Genomic DNA, 26,896 nt, shown 5'->3' on the forward strand with positions numbered 1-26,896 from the left:
CTCGTATGTTGGGTGCTTCAGTCTCTTAATCATCTTTGTGGTCAATTGAAGATGTTTTTTATTAGAAAAAAGCATATCCATTCTAATAATATATAGATTATTTCTAGTATTACTGTACAACATGTATGAAGGTGGCAAATATTGTACTAACTTGAATAATGCAGAAAATGAAAGGTGCAAAGAAAACCCTGTGTCTTTTCCATAGTACCTGACGTTTTCATTACAGAAAACAATTATCTTCACTGAAATTTATTGGGACAATATACGCTTTTGAAATACTAAAATTCTTAGCTGTGCCTGAATGAAGTAAGACAAAGATGCATAAAAGCTGAGAGTTGGATGAGGGCTTTTTAGAGATCAGGCAGTTAATTAAAGAATGCTTCTTAAGCATTTGAATTTATTGTGTAGATATAAAAATTGTGGTATAGTTTTATGATGTAGACAGCCCGCCATTTCTCTTGACTGATCTGTTTCTGCTATCAAACTTGGCTTGCATGCTTGTCCTGAAAGGCTAGATTTTTTTAAAATCAAAATTTATACTTCTGTCAAGTGCAAGTTGGGAGTTTAATCTGAGGATTGTTGTATAAATGAATAAAACTTGTGGAAGCAGGAGGACAGTTAAACTGTTTCTGAGTATTAGGGTCCTTTTCTTCATTGCTAGTCTCTCTGTTCCAGAGCTGCCAGACTGGAGTAACTCAATGGACAGCAGCATGCAGTGGATTATTGCAGAAGACTGCAGTCCAAGGCCAGTGTAGACGGATGCTCTATGGTATTTTCCAGGTAGGATATCAGAGTATGTTAAAGTGTGTAAAAAAGGGAATAAGTTTAAATTAGTAAGAACAATTAATGTTTTTTAAATAAAGAGGCTTCTAAAAGTGGTATCTTCACTGTCTGTGTATTGCTGAAACATCAAGCAACTTAAAAGCTTTCTGCTGCTAAAAGGGTGAGCTCCCACTCTCTATTACAGAGTTGTCTTCATTCCAGCTATGTAGTCTTTTCATGGTTCCCAAATGATCTGTCACGAGTAGATTAAATGCCGAAGTCTAAATGTAGGTGTCATTTTTCCAAAGCAGCTATTACAAGCTAGTCACGATTGCATGTAATTTCCAGCACTTTATTTTATAGAACATCTCTACTGTACAGTAGCCTTGGACTTTCTAGTACTGATGGTATGTTTACCTAGCACAGTGCACATTAAGTAGTGTTGTTTCAGTGGAAAGCACTGCTTTGCAGTTTTGCTTCCAGTTCTGTAGTAGAATGCATGGTGTCGGATTGTGTCTATCCTTAGTGAATTAACTAGAACATCATGTAATAGCAGTTAATAATAAAGAGGTGAAAAATGGGACTAGATGCAGGCTATCTGAGCGGAATTAGAGTGTATCTCTTGGTGTTTCCTTCTTGCGTACAATGAAATGTCTTTGTCCTCCTGTGTATTACAACTTGTATCATAGAGCTGTGACTTACAGAATTAGGTACTTACCTGTAAGATCTTTGGCTTGGATGTCTTTTCTCAGATAAGACCTTCCAGTCCTGGGAAAATTGCCTGTGATTTTGTGACACAACAATACTGTTAAAGCACCAATCCATATCAAGTAGCATGCAATGTTGGGAGTAGAGAGGGAAGTGAGCACTTATGAAGTTGATTGATAACATTGGGCTTACTCTGAGCCACCAGTAGATTCACTGGACTTCTGGGGATGACTATTTTGAACAAACCAGCATATTTACTTTGAGTTTATTCATAAACAAGTTACTGCTAATTTGGATGTGCTGGAAGGCTATGATAGGTGTCCTGTTCAGTGTGCAGCATATTGCGTGGAGATCCCACTCACTCCTACTTGGTAGTTTTCTTTATTGTGCGGCAGCTCTGTAATACAGATCATGTGCTGTGAAGTTATAGTGGTTGTAATGATAGCTTTTACCCTGTAATTTGTTTTTCTCAAGTCCTGGTCACAAAGACAATTGAATGGACTATAAAGTTGTAGATAAAAATAGCATAAACTGTGTTTCTCTGCAAGGCCAGGGAAAAGAATTATTCTTTATTAAGAGACAAAACCCATAATTAGAAGTAGTGTGTGAGAAAATCAAAGCAGATAGCCTGTGGTTTTTGAGAGTGGAGTGTTCTGCCAGTCCATTCCATCAGAACATTTAGAGAACCCTAGAAGATATGTGGTGCGGATCATTAAGCATGGACAACCATTTTGTTTGTAACAGTTACGATAATAAGTTTGTGCTTTTTGTGATATGATGTTTTTCAGGATTAAACTGAACTGTAATTGATTTGGAAGCAAACTAAGGGTAATTGGTGTAAAGTTAAGTGTTTACTAGTCAATGGTCTCTTTATTTTGTTTCTTTTATTTTCTTTTATCGTTTTTACTAGAGATGCAAGGCGGGCCAGTTCCGACTGTCTAAATCCTCTCGTGGATTGATTCAAGCCAATGGAACCGTTACACAGCAAACCAGATCATTTTACAATACAAATAAGGTTAGAAGAGTTCGATGTTTTTATTGTTGGAGGGCATATCGTGCTAGGGATTATACAGATACAGGTAGCAAAATACTTTTCAAAACATGTAGGAGATGATTCAACTTTTATATAAAAGGTTTTAGTATAGTGTGAACAATGGGTCCAATAATTTGAGAAGTTCTCTCTATTCCTTTCCAGAAAATTAAGTGCTAGCATATGAAGGTGCAGTTACAGTTGGCTTATGTGGGTTGAATGCTCCAGTGATAAGGCTGAGGGCTTCTTTCCAATGAGGAAAGAAACTAAGTTAAGGAGAGTAGTTATTGGGGTGGGAGGACAGATGTTCCTTTCTTACCTTTAAAAAGGGAAACACAGAAGTTGTCTATACATATTAGAAGTGACAAGCCTGAATCTTTACCTTGGGAATAATGTGTTATGACAGTTCTGCTATCTGCTAAACACTGAAAATTGTCATGCAATCTACTAATAAAGACTAATTATTGTGTAATAATTTATTTACTGTTCTTCTGTACTATTTTATTAATTTGTGGTCTCTACCTCTCCTACATTTATTGTCTTTTGTTTTGGAATAGAAGTTTTCTGGAGCATGAATCATCTCCATAAGATTAGTTTAGCACTTAATCCAAGGGAGTCAGTGTCTCTCAACTAATAAATATTCTGATCCTGCTCTTGTTAATGCAATGTGAAGAAAATAGCAAAATGGAATGCATGCACAAGAAATGAGAGGACAGAAGGAAAAAGAAAGTTAGGGATTGATGGATAAAACTTGCATAAAAGCAACAGTCCCAGTTTGCTGTCTGCCTAATTATGTATTCTGCTAACACAGAGTTAGAGGTAGATACTAAGAGGTATCTTAAATTGGTTATTTTGACATGGATAGACAAAATGAAGGAAAACAAGGAGATGTGTGGAAGGAAAGACCCCCTGGCTGCTGTTTGCATCTAGTTCTTAACTAGAATTTTTCCTTTTTTTAGTCAATTTTTTTGTATTTTTCAGCTGGTGAGGTAAACCAAACGTTTTGCAGACGAAGAGATTGAAGTATGCAAAATGGCTTGCACAATTTACCATGGCAGAGCTAAGAACAGAATCCAGGCTCTCAAACATCGTACATAGCCCTAGTCCCTACGCCTGCCTGCACTGCCCCTCTTATACATGCACAAGCATCATTTGCAGACCACATCTGGGAGAGCAATGGATGACAAGATGGTAGACCTAACAAGGCAGGAGTGGCGTGAAGATCTTCAAGGCAGGGGTCAGACACTTGCTTTTGATGTATTGGAAAGGGCTAGGGGAGGGTTGCAAAGGTTGAAAGGTGAATCAGGAAACTTCCTGGTTAAAATAGCCTTGGTGTAAGAAGCCAGGCAGGATTTATGACCGGAGAGGAAGAAATTTACAGTAGTGTAGGTAAGGTTTAAGGTAGGTTTTTGGACTGCAACCTCATTATTTTGAATAGGGAGTACTTACTCATCTTTGGAATGTGAGCTTGACTATGCAATCCTGATAGGAAAGTGGTTTAGAATTAATGGTGAGCTCCAATTGTTTAATTTTTAAATTTGGTGTCAAAGTTCAGAGGATTGTTCACTTTGAGCACTGAATTTCAGGTATTGAGTGGGAAAGTCAGCCTGAAGTGGGCTTATTTCCCTATCACTGTCTTGGTGAGCTTGTTTTCAGTGAGTTATAAAACACATTTTTGAAGTTTCCTCTATATGTTTTCTAGATCTGGTTTTATCTATGCTTATAGAACTGTTTAATTGCATTTGGCTGCAATTCTAGCATTGGCAGGATGAAGCGCATACCTCTATCCATAGGTTGAACCAAACACTCACTGCTTAAATCCCCTCTCCATCTCCTGAGCTAATCCAGGCAGACTTGCAGAAGAATGAAGCAAGAATCGTGGCATTTCTTAGAAAAAGGCTGTTTTCCAGTCATTACTTTTTTGGTGATGAGCTAGCAACAGTTGTATCGAGATAATTTTGGCTTTTAATTTAACTTTCTCTGCATAATGAAAAATCCATACTGAGGGAGACTTTGTAATGCATTTGTAGATGAGGCATGTAGTAAAATTAATCTGCCTACATTCACTAGGGGTTTAGTATGATTTTAATTCCCATGGAGGAGATGAAAGTTGATTTAGTAAATTTGGTACGACTGGTTATTGGGACACAAGTTCTGCATTGAGCATATCCTATCATTGCCTGCCTGGATGGAGGCTTATGGAGTTATCTTAGGATGTAAGGTTAGGTGTCATTTTTAGTGTAGAGGAGAAGAGTATTGCATGGTATAATCTTGAAGAGAAAGTGCTAAAAATTGGTTTAGATATTTACATATGTGTCGGTAGACTGACTGGGTCCATCACATGTGGCAGAGGCTGGGAAAGTGCCTTTGCAGGCACTTTTGTTCTGGATGGTATAGGGGACTTGGTGAACAGGTTTAATAGCCAACATTCAAAGCAAGGATCTGAGTATTAGAGGTCCTGGACAGTGTTACGCTGTCTTAGTAGGTGACCAGTAGATACTAAAATGGCACTGAGCATGTTTCTTCATATTTACGCGAATACTAGGCATGATGGGGTTCAAGGCATTAATAGCCATCTATGGATAGTACACATGTGCAAGACATTTTATCTCAAATGCTAAAGGTTGTGTGTGGGTATACGTGGGGATTGATTATGTCTCGAAACTACAATTTTTGTCACCTTTAAAGTTAGTTTTTAATTAAGTATAGCAACTTGTGCAGGATATGTGTCTGTATTTTAATATGTATTTATTTATCATTCATGCCATTTCAAAAATTACTATACTAGTGCTAGAAAAGCTATAGAGAACACAGCCAGAATGATCAGGAATGTGGAAAGCCTTTAGTATGAGAAGAGGCTATTTTAGGACCCTTTTAAACAAAGGAGAGATAACTGAGTCATAAAGGATACCGAGAATGGGAATAGGAAATGGTTGTTTGCAACTTCTTATAGGAAAATTGGGAGCATCCAATGAAATGGCAAGGTTGGATTTAAAACAGGCATGTGGGAATTTTTTTTACATAACTAAACTGAAACTTGTGTACCACAGCCCTGTGTGTTATGGAGGTTAAATAGTTTCACACACTGGGGTGCTGAAGGTGCATCCAACTGTAGCTGTCAAATATGGGTGTGTGGATGCATTTTCTAGTGCAGGACTGACTGTCAAAAGCTGGGCAGGTACACCCCCGAAGGCTGCGGGGGGTGTGCCATGGTTCTCTGCTTTTGTGTCTCCTCCAAGGATCTGCTACTGGTTCTTGTTGGAGATTGCATCCTGTGTTTGTTCTGGCCATGTATGGCAGTCCTTATGTTGCTAAATTGTTTTCCTGTTCAGAAAATTCTTTTCTTACTATGTTCATGACTTAGGAGGAAGTGTTTAGGGTAAAATTCCAGGAACTTAAAGCAATTTAACATTTCTTTGGTTGGGGAACTTTCTCAGATTGTAATGGCTCTCAGCTGTATTCCTCAAGTATATATAGGAGATTCGTGTGCATTAGATTTTGGTTAGATGGATTAAAAGTAGAGTAATTTGTTGATAACAAAATGTTTGTAGTGCATACTTAATTAGTTAGAAATTATTTGCTGGAGTAAAAATGGTAATTTCTGATGGCTGATTGCTACTGCCAGGGTGCGTGTAGGTGAAATACCACAAAGATTTCTTATCAGTCCAATAGTGTTTAAGGTGTGTAGTTAATCTGGAAGAGAACGTTTATCTCATGTTTGCAGGTGCTGCAAATCACTGGAGACTACATACTTTCCTGATCTAGATTTTCTGCAAGTACCATTTAGATTAACTGTAAGGGAAATAACAGTCTGGGGGAGCTTTTCAGTAAGAACGGTAGGTTCGTGTAGCTTCATTAGGTTTAAGATGGAGCTGATTAAATTATATAATATATAATTACTCTAGAATATGATATACCTGTGAGAGTAAGAGAGGGAATGTGAAAGGTTAGCTTTATTTACTCTGTGATTTTTTTGCTCATTTTATCTGCAAAAGATTTAAGCCCAAGTAAAGACACACATATAGAAAGAATATGGAAATCTAGAATGGGAGTCATATTTTGGAAAGCAGGTTGCTGTACAAAGTATTTCAGTCTAAGCTTCCAATGGGATGCTTTTGTCAAAATGGTTATGCAGTGTATGCATTCGTAAACAGAAGAATATCACATAGTAAAAACTGTAATATTTTGCAGAGAAGACCTGAATATGTATTTGTTTTGTTGAACAAAGAAAGTAAACAAAAACCTAAAATTCTCTGTTAAACTTGTAGCTTTTCTAACTAAAATGATTTGCCAGATTTAATTGCAAGGACTGACATATGTGACGTTTCAATTTTACAGCATCTTTCTGCAAAAGATTCCGTGCAGCCATCTGAAGAGAAAGTGGGTGCTTTCACAAGGATAATAGAAGCAATGGGTTTCACAGGACCACTGAAGTATAGCAGATGGGTAAAGCATTCATTTAATAATTGTTTTGGTGGTTTGATACTTTCAGAGTTCTAAAAATCAGACACCCTCCCCCCCTTTTTTTTCTGATGGTAGGAGCAGTGCTTAATGGAAAAGTTCTAATTACTATCCATGTAAATTCCTGTTTTGTGATATGAAGAATAATAATCCATAGCTTGAAAATCCCTTGATCTATGCATTGCCATCACTGACATCAGTAGGAATATTGTATTTGGTTTGTAGTGTCTTAAACCTTCTTGAATTTCTTCAGATACTTTATTTTTCACTTCATTTGTGCACCAAAGAACGCAATAACAGCCTTACTATCTAAGTCAAATACCCGCATAGACCATCATCTTGTCTCTAATAATGACCAACTGCAGTTATCTAGAAATAATTTAATTACAGGAAAAACATATTATGATACTTGTCTAATGTGCACCTCCAGTCTACCACGGTTGTCTGTTTGAGGACTTCCTGCATGAAACTAGGCATTTTTCTGTATATCTGTTGATGGATTTTTCTTCTATAAATTTGTCCAGTTGCACTTTGAACTCTTGTGGCATCCATAACATTCAGTATCAGGGAGTTCCATAGCTTCAGTACCCACTGGGGGAAGAAGTGCAGTTGTTTTCAGTTGGTGCTTTTTAGTTTTGTACTTAAAAAAACCAAAGGGATTTATTCTTTCCTTGGAGTGTGTGTTCACATTCTCCCTTCCACTGATGATTTTATAGACTCATGTATTGCATAATATCTTAGTCTTTCTCTGGACTGAGGAGACTTAGTCTAACTTGTTTCTCTTATTCAGGCTCTTTCATGCGTTGATTTTTGTTGCCCTTCTCTGAAGCTCTTTCAGTGTTCTGTATTTCTATGACAGGAGGGTCTCCCAAACAGACAGTAGTGAGATGTATTATGATTGCTGTTTGAGTTGCTGTTCAGTAGAAGCTGACTACGGCAGAAACACAAATAGGTCCTCCTCTTTTGTGTTTTTTAAATAGTCCTTTCATAAAGCAATTGTTAACGTTGACTAAATGAGCGCAGTTCTCTAAGAGTCACCTTCAGTTCCTTATGCAGAAAGAAAAAGAGATGAAATTCATGATTTCTTTGCTCTGAACTAGGACACAGTATAAAGGAGTGAGAGGAAAAAGCAGCTTGAAGGAAGGGCTGAGTGCAACTGTGCAGGAGTTAAAATCTATAAGGTGCTTTGAATATCTGCAACGCAGAGTGACCTAATCTGAAACTGTTGCTGATTGCATCTCACTCCTCAGAAAGAAAATATAAAGAAAAGATAACTGACACTTAAGGGAGTTAGGTATTTTGGTTAAAATCAGTTGCTTTTAATCAGGTGATGCTAAACCTCGTGAGAGAGTAGTTTTTCTCCCACGTGCTTGTGTACATATTGTTGTAATAAAGATTCTTGTTAGCTCTAAGTGTTGATTCAGAGTTTTCCTTAATTGCTACTCTTTACTGCCTGCTTTTGGCTAGGGAACTTGCATTTGGAGAGAGTTATTTTGTGGTTAGGGCCCAAGAGACCTGAGTTCATTTTTGGCCTTGCCAGTGCTCTCTATGAGATCTTAGGGAAGTTTCTTAATATTTCTCTGCTTTTTTCCATTTTCTTCTCCCTTCCCCCACACCTCTGCTACACCCTAAAACTTCCATGATTAAATTTGACCAGTTTCTCCTGTGTTACCTGCCTTATTTAAGGGCTGGATTGCAGGGACTGTTCTTTACAATATGTTTTTAATGTCTGGTAATGCCTGCTCTGGCGCAGTGGCTTTCACTGTGGAGATCTCTACTTCCAGACCAGGAAGCGTTTCCTTTAAAAAGGAAACCTTCAGAATTCCAGTAAGCAGTGTAAATTATTTTAATGCAAGAAGTTTAGATTTTTAGTTTGGATTACTTGATTTTTGACAGAAGACTGAGATTACTGAATAAGAAAAATAATGGCTCCTGTATTCCCACCACAGGAGATCAGTTGTAACCTCCTTGTTTTTGTTTTGGCTGGAGGAGACACAAATAATTAGTTTGGCAATTTGAAGTGCCATTTGACAGGCATAGCACTCATCTCTGTAGTATAGTGAGTACTGAGATGATCCCTAGTATACATCCCTAAAAGAAAAAAAAAATTAAAAAACAAAAAGGAAAAAAATAAACCTAACGACCTAAACCCAATGCTGCTTCCTGGCTTAGGTAGGGCGAGTGGGCTCTGGAGTTTTCAGGTTTTTTTTATTTTTCTCCCCTTGATGTTAGTAACCAGGAATGGCTGACAGCTCTTCTCTTTAAGATCTTTGCTATCACTTATTGTGCTCTTCAAAGCTTCAGCATGTGTATCTTTGTTATAGATGATGCACTGAAGGTGTTTCTGGTGCAGTGGCAGACCAAGAACAAAATTAGAAGTGCCAAAGCACCTGAGTATACCTCATGTCCTTCATCATTTGGGATTCCTTTCTCACTTGTGAAGCTTACTTGGTCAATTTTCATTTTTGTAGGAAAAAAGGTGTTTTTAGGACATGTCTGGTATGTCACTTCTTTAATATTTAAAACTTGAATTATACAAAACACTTTGACTGGTATACATCAATTAAAGTTATTGGAGGAAACCAGGAATTGTGAATTGAGATCTTTGAAGTCTCTGTAAGGAAAGCCATTTCATTTATTTTTCTGTAATGACAGTATTGTATTAAACTAGAGTTGGAAGAGTATTCAAGAAGCCATTTAAGAATTTTTTTTGCCTCAGGGCAAGATTGATTATACTTGTGTTATTCCTGGGAGATAAAGTAGTTTAATGTGCTACTGAAAATCTCAAATGATTGTGATTCTCAAAAGAAGTCTTTTCAGAAAATGATAGTGTACGTATTTACCAAAAACAGTAGTGTTCACTCGCTGTCATGATGAATACTTTTAAGTATTGTCTTTTCTTTTTCTTTAGAAAATTAAGGTAGCAGCTTTGCGCATGTACACATGCTGTGTGGAGAAAACTGACTATGAGGAATTTTTTAACAGTAAGTAATGGACTTGGTGGTATTTGGACTACTGCCCTGGTGAGAGAAATTCTGATGAAAATTCATTAGATTGATTTATACCAATAAATATGACAGCAGAAAGACTTGTCATACCGTAACAGTGTGTGGTCAACTAGAAGCTGACTGTACTACAACGTTCCCTTAAACTCTGAAGTGGCAAGGGTTCAAGGGCAGACTGTGGGACTCTGGGACTGTTATGTTTTGCCTGCTGCAATGGAGAGCAAGCACAAGGGTGGGAATATCCTGGACTTTGAAGGATATTGCCTTTTTTGTTAACAGGAGTGGAATAAACGAAGAATCCAGGTAACTTTTCCATTTTTACTGTAGTCAGATGGTCTCTGTATCCTACCCTGTCCCATGACCAGTTGTAAGAAGGTCCAGTATAACTGGGATGCAGGTATGAGAACCATCCCCGTCCACTGATGGACAACTTTTTTTCTGATACAAAGTCAGTTAGATCACAGCGTCCTCTCTCTGTCTCTTGCTCATGGCTGTGGCAGGTTTGGCCAGAACTTAGAGACTTTCTACATTTTATTGACTGTAACAGCTTAAACCAGGACACATCTCTTGTCTGGGTAGAGAGTATGACTAGAACAGAGACAGAAGTCCCTCCTTTAAGTATATAGGATTAATATTGGCTTGAATTGGGATAGCTTTTCCATGTTGCACCCCGTTTTTTTTAGCTATTAGCTAAAAAAATCTGCTGCTGCTTTCATTAGTATCATGTCTGACTGGTCAATGGGGAAGATGTGTTTTTGAGACTTAGGTAAGCTTCAATAGTATTTTGTTCTTATGTGAATTATTTCCTATGTCAGTGTGATTTAGCTGGTAGTAAACCCATTGCCTGTATCTAGCCTCTCACCTGAATTCCTGATCTACCGAATGCTTTCTTATGGCTTTACAATGCACTGACACAGGTTGAGGCTGCTGCTGCCACCTCTTGAGAGTTCAGCTTGAAGAGACATCTTCGTCTGTTCATCTAGTGCAGAGCTTATTGAGGGTGGTTTGGTACATGGTGTTGCTGCTGCAAGATTTTCCAATGGTTTTCAGAAGGTTTTCCAAAACTGTGATGTGGTTTCAGCGGTTGCAGGAGTGAGCTAACTCTGTGAGCAGTAGGATTCATCATTAGTGATCAAAAAATTAGAACCTCATTTTTCCTGTGCACGTACCTCTCCCCAGCTGTGTGCCCTCTCAGGCCTTCTTGGATAAATTCTCTTCTGTTTCTCGTATTTACCTCTCAAATAGAGGCTTTGCTATTTTTAACTGGTGTTTCACTATCTCTGCTTAACAGGTTAATTGTACAAAGATATATAAATGTTGCCATAGATTAAAATTTGAAGGAATTTCAAAACATGTCTGTGAAAAAGATACTAGCGCAGATTATCAGGCTCAGTGCTGAGTAAAATTACTTGTATTCTTGGTATTGTCTTACTGTTTTAAAGAGAAAATTCCCAGAGCTCCCTCTCACTTTAAACATAACACAAACAGGAGGCAGCCCTTCCTTCGAGTTTCACCATCTCTGAATTTACAGCCAGGGAAACCTGTATTTGCATTGTCTTGAGACCGTTGTTACATAAGGAACAAGCTAGTTTGTTTTGCTGAGACTGACAGAGTGCATGATGCACGTGTTGGTGTTATGAGAATGCCTGTGATGTTGGGGTCTATGATTGTGGTACCAAAGAAATCATTGCTTTCGTATAAAAAGAGATATAAGAAGTTTCTGTTACTTCTATCTACTTAGAGCTGCAGCTGTTTGGGCAATGAGCTCTGAAATTTAACAGGTGTGTGATCCATGTTTAAAAAGCAATTCCTCTAAAACACAGACTGTGTGGGGTGGGTAGGAACCTTTTAAATAGATTTTGCCAATGAAGAAGCTTTAGGCTGTGGTTCCATGGGCAGCTGAGTTGAAGTAGTGGCCAAAGGGAAAAGGCTCACTTAATCTTCCTCTGCATGTGTTCTGGACTGGACAATTATGTCCTCCAGTGAACTGTTTAGGTCACTGAAAGAAAATGGCCTAGTTTTTTACTGACTTCTTGTTTTACTGTGTTAAAGTGGCACATGGAAGGGTCTGATGGACAGCAGCAGTGGCATAAAGTAGGTGGTGAGGAGTACATGATTAAGAGAGGGGAACATGGCAAGAAGCAAGATATCCAACTTTCAGTTCAGTTCACCATGTCTTCATCAAACTAGGTTGGTCAGGAGCTGGTTTTTTTCTGTTCTGAATTGCTCCTTTTTCAAATAAAGATGGGCATCGCTTAAGCCAGAACTGCAGCTCACTCCCAAAAGAGCAGCCTGGGGGACTAGTAGGAACAGGAAGCAACTAACCCTTAACTCTTACCCTTGGTGATGCAGCAAGCACAGGTGTGCCTGGGACCATGCTGCTGTGGGTGCTGCACACCTGCAAGACGAATTGCACTGCGTAGGAACCCTGAGAGTAGTAATGGTGCTGCGCAGGACCCAGCTCAGGTCTGCCTGAGCCGAAGCTGACTGTATGTAGACCTGGTGGTGTAGTTCTGCTTTCCTGCCCCCAGCACTTCTGGCTCCAGTTGCATGGTGTTGAGTATCTAAGTGTACTGTATGGAGTCAGCTCTGGTCTCTGGAGAGCTTATTAGCTTTTTCTTTGCCGTTTGTGAGAGTTGTTAACCTACTGAGCTGGCCTTGGAAACCATACATCCATGCATGTGTAAAACTGTTTGTGGGCTCATTAACCCTGTGTGATCAGAATCAGTTCTTCATAGAGCCTTCTTCAGTGTTTCTGAACATGCTTTTGTGATGTGGTTATGTTGTGGCATGAGTAACAACTGCAGTGTGACCTTATGGAACTTGGTATGTGGATTTTGTCAGGTAGTTCTCTGACCGAGGTGACATAGAGTGTAAAGACTGGATACTATGGTATTGAGGGCTAGGACAATGATAGAATTTCATGTCTTATAGGCTATCTTGCTATCTCAGTGCATTTCTGCTGATAGCTAATGAAATTTCTGAGACTTCATGCTACGCAGCATGAGCCTTGTGAACTGCCTTTCTCTGTGTTACATCTTAGAACAGCAGTTCCCAAAATATGGACTATGGATATGCAAGTCATGAGGCCGCTGTGGTATATAAAGGAAGTGGTTTAATTGAGACTCTCTAGTATTGTACTGCAGTTGATTTTATTATACCTGCCATTCTGTTATCTCTTTGTTTTGTGATCGTCCGTGGAGAAAACTTTGGGAACTCTGCTTTAGAATCTACATCCCGAATGTCTGTACTGTGCTGCTTATACGGGAAGTGGAGCTGTTTTAGGACTTCAGCTGTTTCTTGTTTGAAGGAGAACAGAGAAGTAGTAGAGGGAATAGCAAGATTACTGGCACCAGGCTTTCTGTGCACAAAGCTTTTAGAGCTTGAGTAGTTCTAACAAAATGAAGGAGGTAGCCACCTTTGAGGAGAGTGTTTCATGCCTAACCTTATACTTGAAAGATCAGAAGCTTTTGGGATCAGTAGGTGATACTGAGAGCTGAGCTGAAGTTTGTCTGATGAACATGGAGTGTAGGGTTACCTTGAATTCATCTTGAACTGTTAATACTGTTAATTGCTCCACAGTCATGCAGCTGCAGTAGTAAAGAGCTGGCCCTATCAGAACAGCCTTTCCTATGGCTCCTAGTGGGGCTACCAAGTAGCTCAAAAGGGCTGGAGTTTACCTACAGGACTCTGGATTCTTCTGTCTCCCTTAGTCCATCCAATTCCTTGTAGGCACTTCCTGCAATCTGTCACACTCAGGGGAACACTGACACAGTGCAGCTGGTTTTTTTGCAGGATGTGGGGATATTACCCCATTGTGTTCTTCCTAAAATTGTAGTAGTGGCAGAGATGATCTATCATGAAAAAAAGTCCATGTTCAAGTTTTGTGTCCCTTACCTGATGAATTTTAAGTGCAGAATATGACTGGAGGAGGAGGGATGTCCTCATAATCCTGAGCGTTCTCTTATCATATGCAGACGTGAGCAGGATGTGTTCTGTGGGCAGAATAGATTTAATCCTCAGCTGATAATAATCCAAGTCATTTAATAAGTAGCTTTACCATCAGATGTTTTTTCTGTATAAAACTGTATACTGAAAGGAATAATTTTCTGTTTAATTACAGGATGGATCTTTCTCCTCAGTTAGTTTCCCAGAATAAGGTGTTCCAAAACTGCAGATTTTAGAATTGCATTCTTTTTAAAAACCTGGTATCTGAGGGCAAGCTTGTTGCTTTAAAGGAGCCATCCCTCCTTTAAATTTCCGATGTAGACAGTCCTAATATAGAAGTTAAAAAATGAATTATAAAAATAGAAGTGCAAGACTTGGAAAGTTAGAGAAAAAATTCTTCCCTCCTGGGTACTGAATAGGTCTTTAAAAACTTTCCGTGTTTCCAGTAGTAGAGGTGTGAGCTTTGCTTTCCACTGAAGAGTGATTTCTGTGGTGGGAGACAGATACATGGCAACTTCTACTTCAGAAACCTCTGTCTGTTGAACTAAGTGTTTTACTCTGAATCTTGCCTGTGGAACCTTCATTTAATGAAATGGTTTGGTTAATGCAAGCATTGTGTACTCTTGCCCTAGTTAGAGATGCTTTGGCATGCCTTTAGGTCAAAGTAGTCATTTCTAGGCACATGAACTGTTTCTAATAGGAATAGGAGAGCCAAAAGAGGAGAAGGATGAGAGAAACTTGTGTTTATTCTCTAAACATAAACTGTTAGTGTCTTTATACTGTCTTAGAGGTGGCATAGGTGATGTTATGGGCACTGTTGCTAAAGCTTGGCACCTCTTAGGCACTGATGGAGTCACCTCTCTGAGGAGGGAGGAATAATGATGATTTTCTTGATTCTTCTGGTGGTTGCCTGACCCTAGTCGGCATATAAAAAGAAGGAGACTGTGAAAAGTATTGCTTCATGATCCAGGTGAGTCTCTGTGGTAATACTTGAAAGCCAAGAAGTATAGGAGTCAGGAAGGAATATATTCAACACAGAAAAGATAAGGTTGACTTCCTTAGGGCATATCTGACGGAGAATCCATTTCTGAATACTCTCACCTTCTTACAGCTGGGTTTGAGCAATCCAGAAGACAAGACCAAGTGCTGGGTAGGCCAAGGTGACTGTGTCAGGTCCTTCTCATTAGGTACTCCTCTTAAAAACTTCTCCAGGAAATAGATGTAGAGGTGACTTCCTGGGAGGAAGGTTTAAGATTGACAGGAACTGAAGGACTTAATGTGCATATAACACATAGATCCATGCTTTTCAAGCTTGAGGAAGAGGAATATGGTTTCTGTGCCACATAGCCTAAATCTCCAGCCTCACATCTGAATGCCACACGCAGATCCATAGTATGAACAATCAGTCTCTGAGAAACCCAGTGGCTGTTGGAGTAGAGCTAAATCTGAAAACAGAAATTGTTTCTATGGTTGATTGGTGTTTTTAATCCTAATGTAGAATGGCTAGAGGCAAGGTACGCTCAGAGCGCAGTGGGTTGTACAGCCGTGAGTAAATCAGAACAGCGGAGTCGGAGCAAAGACGCAGCTAGCACGGTATTCTGTCCCTGGCAGGAGGCAACAGCACATGTTAAAAAAAAAAAAAAGAGTGTAAGAACAGAACAAAGCACCTCTTGATACTTCCCTGTTACTCTCTACTTCTTTTGGACTTCTGAGCTAGAAGCCACATGTTTGTCTAATTCTCCATTCTGGAATCCCCCCCCCGCCCCCATAAATGTTATCTAAGTGAGTTCTAAACACATGAAATCTTTTGGAATCTACAGTGTCCTGTGGCTGCATGTTCTAGAGCTTAAGCACAAGTGTGACAGTAAATGATGTTTACTTCTGATATGTATGTACTGTTTGGTGCCAGAAATTAAATTACTAAAGTACATTTAGATATAGTGAATTTCTGTTAGGTGCAAAATGTGATGATATTAATATTAATATTTAGTTTTGTTTCTGTGGTTTTTTTCCCCCCTTCCCATCAAGGATGCCAAATGCCTGATACTTTGAATTCATGGTTTCTAGTAGCCCAGCTTCATGTCTGGTAAGTGAAAAGTAAAATAGTAATATAACTATTTTCAGGAAATAGAGTGATATGTACCTTAATGTGAGAAAAAGTAGGCTCCATGGTTATTGATAATAGAGGTTATATTCAGTTTACTAATTACTGAATTGTAGCAATTTTCTACTAAAGAACAAAAAGTCTCATAGAGAAGTTAACATCTTTTACATCTCTGAATTCCTTAGTAGTGGAATGATCTTTGCCATGAGTTTTCTAAAAGCCTTGCTCAGTCTGTATGGAAAACTCTTACTTGGGTGTTTTAGGAAAAGTTTAAACTTATGTAAAAGTCATTTAAATTGGGAGAATTTGTGGTGATTGAAGTAGCTCCTCGTCAGAAGCATTTAACAAATTATAGCATTGGCATTTATTCTTGCACCTCTGAGACGTACATGCAGGTTGGGGAATGCCAGCTTGGCTACACGTAAAAATATTTGACACCTTAAACATTAAGTTTTTTCATTTGTGAAGATAGTAGCCAAAAAAATCAGGTTTTCATCTAGCATTACATACTTGTAAAGGTCAGAGGGATGCACAAGGGAGTACAGTAATTTTTGTTAAGTGCCAGATCTTTCAGGAAACTGAAGTCCATAGACTTATGTTCAGCTATCCAAAGGCTGAAAGGAAGTTTGTACTGAAATAGTTGCACTTAAGCATAGGCCCCTTATTTCCTTGCCTCCTTTTTTTTCCCCTTCCCTCCTTTTAATTTCCTGTCTCCTCAATATATTGAAAGATGGGGCAGCTTATTTCACTAAAGAATTAATAAATTAGCAGAACCATTGAAATCATAATCAGTTAATGAAATCAGTGGAATCAAGTAAGGAAGACCCTTGACATTTGCAATTTATTTATTTCTTACTGTTCCCTGTGGAAAAAAGGCTTAAAAAAATTAATTGATAAGCTAATCATATCAATATTTGGAAAACTACTGCAATAATTATTCAAAACCAAACTGTTTGTAAGTATCTGGGGAAAAACAAAGAGGGGTAACATGAATCTGCAAAGAACACACTTTTTTTCACATCATCTTGATTTTGCATTGACAGGAGAATGTACCCTTTGATACACAGCATCAAATTCAAGATACATAACCTTCTTTCATGACAGGCATAAAAATAAAGGGGACTATGATAGAGATGAAACGAGTATGGGATAGACACAAAAAATTCTAACATTAAAGCTACGTTGGAGAAGGCCAAGAGTTGCCACTCTGAGCATTGTTTTTCATAAGGAAGTCTGCACTTGAGACATTTAATGAGGGGAAATGAAGCACTTTTATGTTTAAGATATGGTGGACAGGTTGACAACAATATACTACACAAGCAGGAAGGAACCAAATCCCTCTACTTTGTACCACAGCAATGAAAATTTGAGTGTGGAGGTTAGCACTAAAGGTTAATTTTTCCAAGGTTTATGTGCCTGTCTCCTTCATGTTCCTGGCAGTTTGACCTAAGAAGCACTGTCATTCTGGACCACAAATGAGAGATCCAGTCTGATATTCCAGGATACAGAGAAACCCCTGATAGGCCTACTCACTACCTGGGTCGTTGGGAAATGCTGCAGGCTTTGCTTGTGATTAACTCAGTGACTAGGATCCTGCCATGACATAATTTTGCTTTCATAGTCAGTTTTATTGCTATGTTCTCTGTGATTCTCTTTCTTTAATCAGTTCGACCTCAGTAAAATGGGAACAGAACATTATTGATTCTGCTGGCTCTGACAAGGCCAAGGAGATCCTACCCCTGTCTGAAGGCTCCAATACTTCTGTCCTTCCTGCTGGACCTTTTGTCTCAAAGGCTAGAAATCTTCCTTATCTGGTGGCCAATGATCTGACCAGGTAGATTCTGATCACCATCTGTTAAAGCATTCCTGTTCCCCCTTGCAATGCAGTCTAGATTACTTTCTAGTGTACGTACTTCTCCCCTCTTCTTGAGAGTTTTAGTTGCAACTGATTTAGAGTGTCTTCTGGAGCCGGAGATGAGGATTTTTCGTAGTTTGGTAAACCCCACCTCCTTTCTTGCTGTTATCGTTGCCCATCATGTTCTAGTCAACTGTGTTTCTGTGCTTTTTGCATCCTACCTTTTGTAGACTTAAGGGGCTTGTCAGAGCATACGTTCTTGTGTTGCAGATTATGGTGCATCCTCTGAATCTCTGGCTTTTATTTTTTCTTGTCTGTGAATAGAGTTTTCCTATTTACCTCCAGTCAAAAAGAGGGCACATTCAGGCTCTCATGTTTAGCCTCTACTTTTGCTAACTTCTTTCAAGATAATGTTCCTTTAGATACACTCCAGTGCTTTCCAATGCAGTGCTAAAATTATACTTTAGAAAATCAACCTATCAGTATTCTTTCCTGAATGTCATGTTTTTATAGGCTGATTCTGTTACTTCACACCCGTGGTGTCAGGAGGACTCTTTCTGTATGTTTAGAAGTTCAGACCTTTTAGAAAATCTCAAGCTGTTCATCTGCCCTGATGGGTTTGCCTTTTCCTGTGCATTGGCAGTCTAAACGGAGTATTGGCTGTGGCCAGAGCTGTTATGAGTCTGCCAAAGAGATGACTTTGGTGACTGTACTAAGAAATGTCTTGGTGCAGGATGTATCATGTAGATACCTAGAGCTCCCTTCATATTTTCACCACACCAAGTATGGTGACATCTCTAAAGTATCTAGAATTAAAATAGAGTGGTGCTGCAATTCCTGTTCTGAAAGACTCTAAAGATCTGTTGCAAAAATTCCTCTGAGCATTGTTTTTCATAAGGAAGTCTGCACTTGAAAAAGTGTTGATCAGTCTGAGAGAGTCGAGAGGAAAACAAGAACCACCAATATGTAGAAGACAGTTCCTGCAGGAAAAGATTTCTCAGATTTGCATAGAGAAGACTGAGGACACCATACCTTTTTGAAATATGCTACTTCAGAAGAAAGGGAATAAGCTCTCTGTGTTTTGTGGTAGAGGGCAGGAAGAAAGGGGTTTAAATTACATCAGAGGAGTCTTGCTTGAGAGAAGTTTTAAGAACAAGTTTATCTGGAATGCCTTAGGCATTTAGTTGATCCTGCCTTAACATGAGGGAATGGGCTACATGGCCTGAGCCAAGGCACCAGAGGAGAGGCAGAGTGCACAGCCAGGCTCGGTTCTGTTAGCTAGTGCCCCAGCAAAGACCTGTGTATGGCTGTAAATACAGTAGTTCGTGAACTTGCCAGCCTGGGGCACAGGATAACATACAAACCTAATTAGGAAGAGTTCAGAATTCTGCTTGTTACCATTATTCATAGAAGTGTATGTCACAACATATAGCTGTTGACAAAGTCAATTCAGGAGCTTCCTTCTCCTGTCCCCCAAGCTACTGGCCATTCATGAATGGGTTAAGCAGAATAAAGCCTTCCAAAATTGCTATTGATACTTGTGTTGTTAAGCCAGAGTAATTTCTCTGAACAAGTATAACATAGCCTCAGAAATAGTTGCTCTGGAGCAACTGAAGAAGCAGGAGTGAGTGGCCAGGTGCAGGGGATAGTGGGAAGCTCTGAGCGGGCTTTGTCCGTAGAAATGTAATGCATCATCACACCTTGATTGCACGGCACTGAGCCACCTCACAACAGTCAACAGGGTGGTGTCGACTACCACTTCTGGTGTTTCAGCCAGTCTGTTGGCACTATGGGAATACTGACAGAAGCAGTTGTGGCTGAAGCTGTTGTGGGAAGCTGCTACATCTCATCGAGTCGAGTTATAGATACTCCTGTTCCATTTCAGGCATCCTTTCATATAATTTTCTTCTAACATAATCTCTGCATAGCTTAAATGTGACATAAATTATCCAACTCAACCAACGTCAGGTAGACGGCTTTCTAAAGATAGTTCGGAACAATATTGCTTTCATGGTTTGGTGAAGATGAGTCAGTATTTGACTAAACTACAGAACAGATTCTGTACTGAAACGATAAAATGTTTCACACTGTGTTGATCTAGTTAGAAGGTTTATAGTCTTTAAAGAGTCTGTGTCTTTTAAACCTCAGGTGGCAGGTGTAGTAACAAACTACCAAATTTTCAAATAAACTGCAAATTTCCATGATCTCACTTGTGGTGCTGCAGAACAGCCCTGTGACAGCACTATGCATCCAAACACAGAGCTGCCTTTTAGGCTTCGTGGGTAGCAGGTTTTACTCTGAACACCACTCCAGTCCTGCTCATCAGTGACCAATTGTTAGTTGTTGGTCTGTGCACTGCTCTCTCCTCCTGCTTCACCACTACTGAAGGCAGACTGGATAGGAACCAGTATTTATGCTCAGGAGGAGGTTTTCTTGCCAAGCCACTCTTCTTTTTTTTTTTTTTTTCCCCTAAGCTTGCGTATCCAGCAAGAGAAGTATAAAAATGCTTTTCTTAGCCCAAAATTAGTCTTTTAAACTGAGTCTTTTTCTCTTTGACTTGTTAAGAGTGGGTAAAAATTTGGGATACAGTAACTCTTACTAACTAACTTTTTCATACAGCTCAATTACATAAATGCACAAGAGGAACAAAGGTTTTGAAACTGGTGGAAGTAAGACACAAGTTTTAAGCTCTTTGTGCATTTGTTTTGTGGAAGGACTGGTAACTGGACAGCTGTTCTTTGAGTTCTGAACCACTGTTTTAGCAGAAAGCTTTGTCATCTTTCTGTGAGCAAAATGAGGATTCATTTCTTGATACTGTCTTAATTGCTATTTGTTTGCTGAGACAGTGGTGCTGCTGGGCAGATACCAAGTTGTCACTGCCACAATATAAACCTTGGGAATCCTTACACAGCTGTTTCCTGAGGCAGAAATTGCCACAGTCTTCCCAACATTCCCTTCGTTGACTGCTGCCCTTCCCCGTCTTTACCCACTTTCTACCCAGATTCTCTCAGTCACTCCACCCTTTGATTGTTGGTTTACTTGCCATGCCTCAGCCTCTCTCCACAGTCTTCTGACCTCATTCCACCTGGCTGATGTTGGAGCCCAGGCTGTCTCTTTTATGGCCAGTGTCATTTTCAGAAAGTTTCCGTCTAGAAATCAGATTCTGGTCCATGGGCTTTTCTTATTTCCATTTTGGTGACTCAGTTGAGTGACCCTTGTATGGGACTTAAATGTATGGTTCTAATCAGAAAGAAGAATATAGGACTAATGCAGTTTTTCTTACCTTCAGTTTGTTTTGTCTCTGTGACTCACATTGCTGGCTGTAAGTTTTGCTTCCTTTGCAGGTTAAAAAATATCTTTCCTTTACTAATCAGTAGACAAGATAGAATCCTTCATAAAGATTGACATCTGTCCTTTTACAAGTAGGCTCAACAGACAAGCTTCAAGTGTTTATGATTCTCCGTGTTGAGCTGTCATTCACAGATCACCAACTACTTTTAATGCCTGCAGGGAGGCACAAATCTTATGTCCACTGAAGAAATGAAGAGATAAAAATATCATCATTTTTACTTCTTAACTTGTGTGGCACATTCACTATTGTTAGTATGCAGCTGATTCAACGTGGACTCCAGCAGCTCTGCTCTGTTGTTTTTACAAGAGCTGTGAGAAGGATTTCCTGTGAGCAGTTTCCCACCTGTAGCATGTCTCTATGCAAAGCAGTGACTTCTTTCAGCTCCAGTGTTTGAGCATCTCATCGGCTACAGTAACTCAGTCTCTCCTGGATGGGTGCTTTCGACTTGTAACACAGGAGCAGAGCTGATTAGTGAGGTAGAGAAGGTGGGACTGATGATGGGACTGGTCTCTTAGCTTAGTGAGGGATTAGCCTGTATTTCAGTTCATGCCGTTTACAGATATTGTAGAAGAGGCAAAATAAAATTTTTGTTCTGATGATTTATTTTTTAGACAGAACAGCAGCAGTGAAGTTCAGGTGGCTTTAGTGCTTTAAAAAACAGTAAAACAACTCAACCTGGTATTCTCATTAAGATCCCACAATGCACTTACAAATTTGTGAGTTCTTCTAGCATGTACTGCATGTAGGGGTTTTGCCAAGTGGTTGGACATGTATCCAAAGACCCCTGTAGTTGAAATAATTTAGGACATTGCTAATGTGAATTTGGGTGAAGTCTGTAACTTGCTTACGCTTTCACAGCTTGGCTAGTTTGGACTCCGCAGCACTTTAGTGTACCAAGCCGAATTACAGCTGGCTTGTAGCCTAGGATTTGACAAGACATTTGTTCCTGCTCCAAAGGTTCATATGTTCTTAAGGCTGAGGAATTTAGGTTGCAGTGCTGTTTAACTAGATTACTGTACTGTCAGCCAGAATAGAGTCCACTGTCACTCTTCCATAGCTGGATTGGCCAAAATCCAGCAGATGCAGCTCTTGAATACAGAATAGAAATGTTTATGATAGGTAATTTTAAAAAAAAAATAATTAAAAAGCTTTGTGTGTTTTTTTTCCTGATCACAAAAGCACATACTCTAAGGAGAATCTTAAATGAGCTGAAATATATTTAATTTACTCTTTACATTTGAAGAAAAACTAGAAGCTATGAATTTGGTGTTTATGTTCTTGCAGGATGTGTCTGGTACGAATGAAGCAGGAGGGTCGCACAGGAAAATACATGTGTCGCTATATAGTTCACTGCATGTGGGAGGATGTTGAACAGCGTGGTAAGGTGATGGGGGTAAGTCATCTTTGGTTTTGATAATCTTGATGATTCACATCTTTCAGTGCTTTTGTAACTTTGTATATCTTAAAAGAATGCCTAAGAATCAACCTGTAGCTGCTTGTTTATTTCTTTGAGCTTAAGCTGGTATATGTAGTCCTTACCCTGACCGTTCATTCCAGCAGCTGTACTGCCTGTTGTATTGAACCACTGACCTTGTTTCTGAAACTGCACCATGGCCTGGATGAAGATACTGATTTGTCTGAAAGTAATTAATTTTCCACATGGTTTGCCATGTGTTTGCAGAAACGGATGCTGCTATAACAGAATGGGCATTTATGGATAGGAATAAGCAGCTGAGGTAGGGAGAAACATGACACGTGCCAAATGTACTTAACTGCAACTTAAGTAATTCCAGCAGAGCTTTGCGTTTTCTCTGTGTCTAGGGTGGTGAGTGAAAGGAAAGTTAAGGGACAAGGTTTTTATGGTAAGTTCCTGTACATGACTATAACTAGTCACTAGTTTATTTTTCATTTTGGATTCTTAGTATACCTAGTCTTTATAACAAAAGAAATGTTGTAAGGAGAGAGTAGCCCCGAGGATAGTTCATTTGCAAGTCTGAAGGAAGAACAAGGTTGGATCTTTTTGGCCTATTCAGAGGAAGGTTATGCTAGTTAATTGTAATGGTTGTTTCTGGCCTTAAAGTCTGTGAGTGCATTTCTCCAGCCTTGTGTTGGTGATAGTCTTCAGAGAAGGTGGTGCGGAAGCAGTAGAGGTAGGAGATAGTTTTCATAACCCCAATATTACAGTGGGGACAGGAGACCTGATACAGTTGAGGATGCCTATATTCAGGACATTTCTAGTGCGAAAGATCTCCTGTGTTGTGGAAAAAGAATTGCTCAATGACTAAATAGAGGTTTGTCTGTCATTAAGATAAATTAGACTGTTAGAGAAGTGACAGTTTTCATATAGCAATAACGGCATATTGTCAAGTCTTAGTTGTCAGCCGTATTTGGAGAGTCTGCTAGGGTATTCCTATTGGTCACAAACAAGGGAATTAACCAGTGAGTTAGGGTTTGGTATGCAATCCTATTAGTAATTCAGGAAGTTTCTCTCTGATCTTTTATTTTGTATGTGGTTTTAGAAAGTTTTGATTCTGGTGTAACTTCAGTTTTATTTCAGTTTATTTTTTCTTTTCAGTTTATTATTTTTTTTCCTAGTTGTTGGGAATTTCATAGCTTTACTATGTTACAGCTTGCTTTTAAAGACAAGTCATCCTCTTAATCTTCTTTTGGATTAAATCTAAATTCAGGCATCTTAGAATTTCTTGCTACATTAATGGGCTTATGTAAATTCCAATATGGGAATCTCCACTTAGCTGGTCAGATGCCATAAGGCAGTGTGAATGAACCTAGATAAATTAGATGGTAGTACCAGAGAAAAACATTGAATGAAATAGCTGATGCATTTTTGTCCTTATCTGGTGCCTTCCATGTCATACCACTGGTTAATTCTGCTTTCTGTAGGAACTGGAGACAGCTTAGATCTTTGTTCCAGCTGTGAATTTAAGGCTGCTTGCTCTTCATGAAAAACAAAAAAAACCCACAAAAAACAAAACCAAAACCAAAAAAACCCAAAACCTTCAAAAAAACCCCACCAAACCCCAACCAAACACCCCACTTCCCAAAGCCCAAATGGTGTAAGTTAGATGTATATCAAGATTTTTTTTTCAGTAAACTTTAAGAGAAAAAAAAATAGTGGTTACAGTCAGTTCTTTGTGAAGGGAAGCACAGGGTTTCCATTTCTGCAAACTGAACTATTCCATTGCTCCCCAAAATTCCCCAAAGTGTAAAAAAAACCCACCAGTGTCGTTACGTTTTCATCCAATCTGGAGCCTCAAATGTTAATACATGCATATTATAATGGTACGGTTGCTGTATGATGCAAATGTGTAGAGATCTTAAGTTGTCTGAACACCATTCATTCTCTGCCTTGTCAGGTTAGGCATCTTTTCAGTTTATCCCCGAATTTAAATTTCGCAATCTTTGTTTGTAATAAAGATCATGCAATGTAATAATGAGCATGCTTAGTTTGCAATAATATGATTCCTATAATATATTTTGGACTGTAACCTAGTGCTAACATAGCTTTTATGTGGCAATAGCTGATGCTTAAACAAAGTATGTACATATGTAAAGGCTTGATCTCAAAAACAGTTACATCTGCGTGTATATTTAATACAGTTTATCTGCACAGAGGCCCATTGATTTTAATGAGACTCCTTGTGAGAGAATGTGAACTCGAGGTGACAGATAACTAGACCAGGCACTAAGAGTGTGTAAGAAAGTGTAGTGAACTCTTCTAGATTGCAAACTTGGAAATTAGGACTGTTCTGTTTCCCGTAGTGTTTGTGAAGGTACAGGGCTCTCATAATCTTTTAGTGATTTTTTTTTTTTTCTTCTTCTTTCATCTTATAATTGTTCCTAATCTTTCAGTCATTATTTTGGCAAGATGAATTTTTAGTCTCTTCTGGTAGTATTTATTGTATGTTAGATTAAAATAATTTATGCGTTGATGTTTGAAGAGGTTAGCTGTTCCTTTGCTCCTTATCATTGCTTTATTTTCCTTCCTTGGTGCTAGTGATCCTAGCTTAATATACCACTTCACCCATGCCCCTGCATGGGCAGTTCCATTTTCTTCCATGCTTGTGCACTCTTGTTCACTTACTTTCCTCCCCTTCACATAGATGTACCCTGATTGAACTCTTTCACACATCTCAGCTTTAGCAATTGCAAGGATTTTTGAGTGATAAATAAGTAAAGGGCAGTTACCCTAGGTGTTACGTTCCACTTACTAATCTTGATGTAATTATCCCTATTGGTTCATTTAAAATGAAGCTGAGGAAAGGGTTTGTGAGCTGATTGAGGAACATGTGTAACATCTATTTATTTTCAAGTAATTTAGTCCTGCAATCAGTATATATTTTACCTCCAAAAGAAGATAGCTAAATATATCAAGATAAGAATAGTAGATAAAAAGAAGACGACATTAATGTTCCTCTGTTGATGCTTTCAGATTTCAGAACCTGAGCCTTTCTCAGAAGTAAGGTAAATGAAAAGAAACTTTACTGAATACTTTTAGGGCCCTAAGTTATCATCTGCATAGCTCCTACGAGGTTAGGAAATTCTATTCCCTGCTTTTTCTCTCATGCAGGGTATCAAAGGTCAATATTTAACTCCGATTGGTGCATTCCTGTATTGTGGTATAAGTGACAGAGCATCTGTATGAAATTGCTAGTTGGATGCAATTAGTTTAACTTGTTGATAGACAAAGGTGCAGTTCTTCAACTCGTTTCTGTATCTAGCAACAATTCCAACACTTTATGCAGAAAATGGATACTATATTCCTGAACTGATATTGATGGTTTATTAAAATATGCCATCTGCTCTTAAATATACAAGTTCATTGGAGCTGAAAGTGATAGAATGTAAGGCATTTTTGCTACTAATTTACATCAGCTCCAACTCCAAATGGAGTTTGTATTATTTCAAAACCTGGTTGTTAAAACTGCTGAGATCTAAATCTCAGCTACAAAGTTTTGGGACCTGTTAGCCTGAGCTCCTTCAGCACTCCTGAATGTCGGCAAGAGTCAGAAACCAAAACTTGACACAGCTGTAAAAACACACAGAGAGCCTGTGGCCTCAGCAAATTCTACTGGTGCAGGCATATTTCAGATATAAATTTTACTCTGCTGTCCCTAGTACTAATGAAGTCAGTTTCTTTTGGTGGGTTTGCAGCCAGGTGTGTCCAGTTCTGTGGCTAACCAGTGCTCTTTACTTAATTTTTCCACTAGTGACATTTCTATCAAACTTTAAAAACAAACAGAAAAATTGGCTTGATGCAATGGCCCAAAGTGTTAATAGTAACGTTAGGCTGGGTAAAAGACTTCCTTTCGATCCTACTTTGCCAGAGATCTCCACCTTGTGGCTCGCAGTGAATAGATTTATACTATGCAAACTGGCAGCTGCCTAATCAGTTTGTAAGGGGAATTCAGTCAGTACTAGAAATTGCTGCTATTTGTCTTCCTATCAGAGTTCTTTAGCAACCTGAATATTAACCTGACTGACCTGAGTATTGTGTTTTAGTAACTGTGTGTATAGAAAAGCAGTTGTTCTAAGTTTAAGTGTATTTCAATACCCTTAGATGAAGCTGTAGAGTTGATCAGAAGAACTTGTAGGTGCTGGAGTTCCCTGGAACAGGATTTCAGCTGATAATCAGACAATAGATATGAGGGTA

At 38.9% G+C, this 26,896-nt stretch overlaps 1 protein-coding gene across 1 annotated transcript in view; it reads left to right on the forward strand.

Annotated features, from left to right (window-relative positions):
• Positions 1-640: 640 nt before the first annotated feature.
• The window catches only part of LOC104158255 (ubiquinol-cytochrome-c reductase complex assembly factor 1), a gene marked incomplete at its 5' end in the record, with an annotated part of 45,266 nt that continues 19,010 nt past the window's right edge, over positions 641-26,896 (forward strand). The window contains 6 exons of the mRNA XM_009695855.1: positions 641-780; positions 2,381-2,485; positions 6,839-6,946; positions 9,873-9,945; positions 15,943-16,000; positions 22,510-22,618. Of these exons, the coding sequence (XP_009694157.1) occupies positions 641-780; positions 2,381-2,485; positions 6,839-6,946; positions 9,873-9,945; positions 15,943-16,000; positions 22,510-22,618 (593 nt within the window). The remainder of the gene's footprint in view (positions 781-2,380; positions 2,486-6,838; positions 6,947-9,872; positions 9,946-15,942; positions 16,001-22,509; positions 22,619-26,896) is intronic.

This window comes from Cariama cristata, unplaced genomic scaffold (genome assembly GCF_000690535.1).
Source record: "Cariama cristata isolate BGI_N322 unplaced genomic scaffold, ASM69053v1 scaffold38432, whole genome shotgun sequence".
Classification (NCBI taxonomy): Eukaryota; Metazoa; Chordata; class Aves; order Cariamiformes; family Cariamidae; genus Cariama; species Cariama cristata.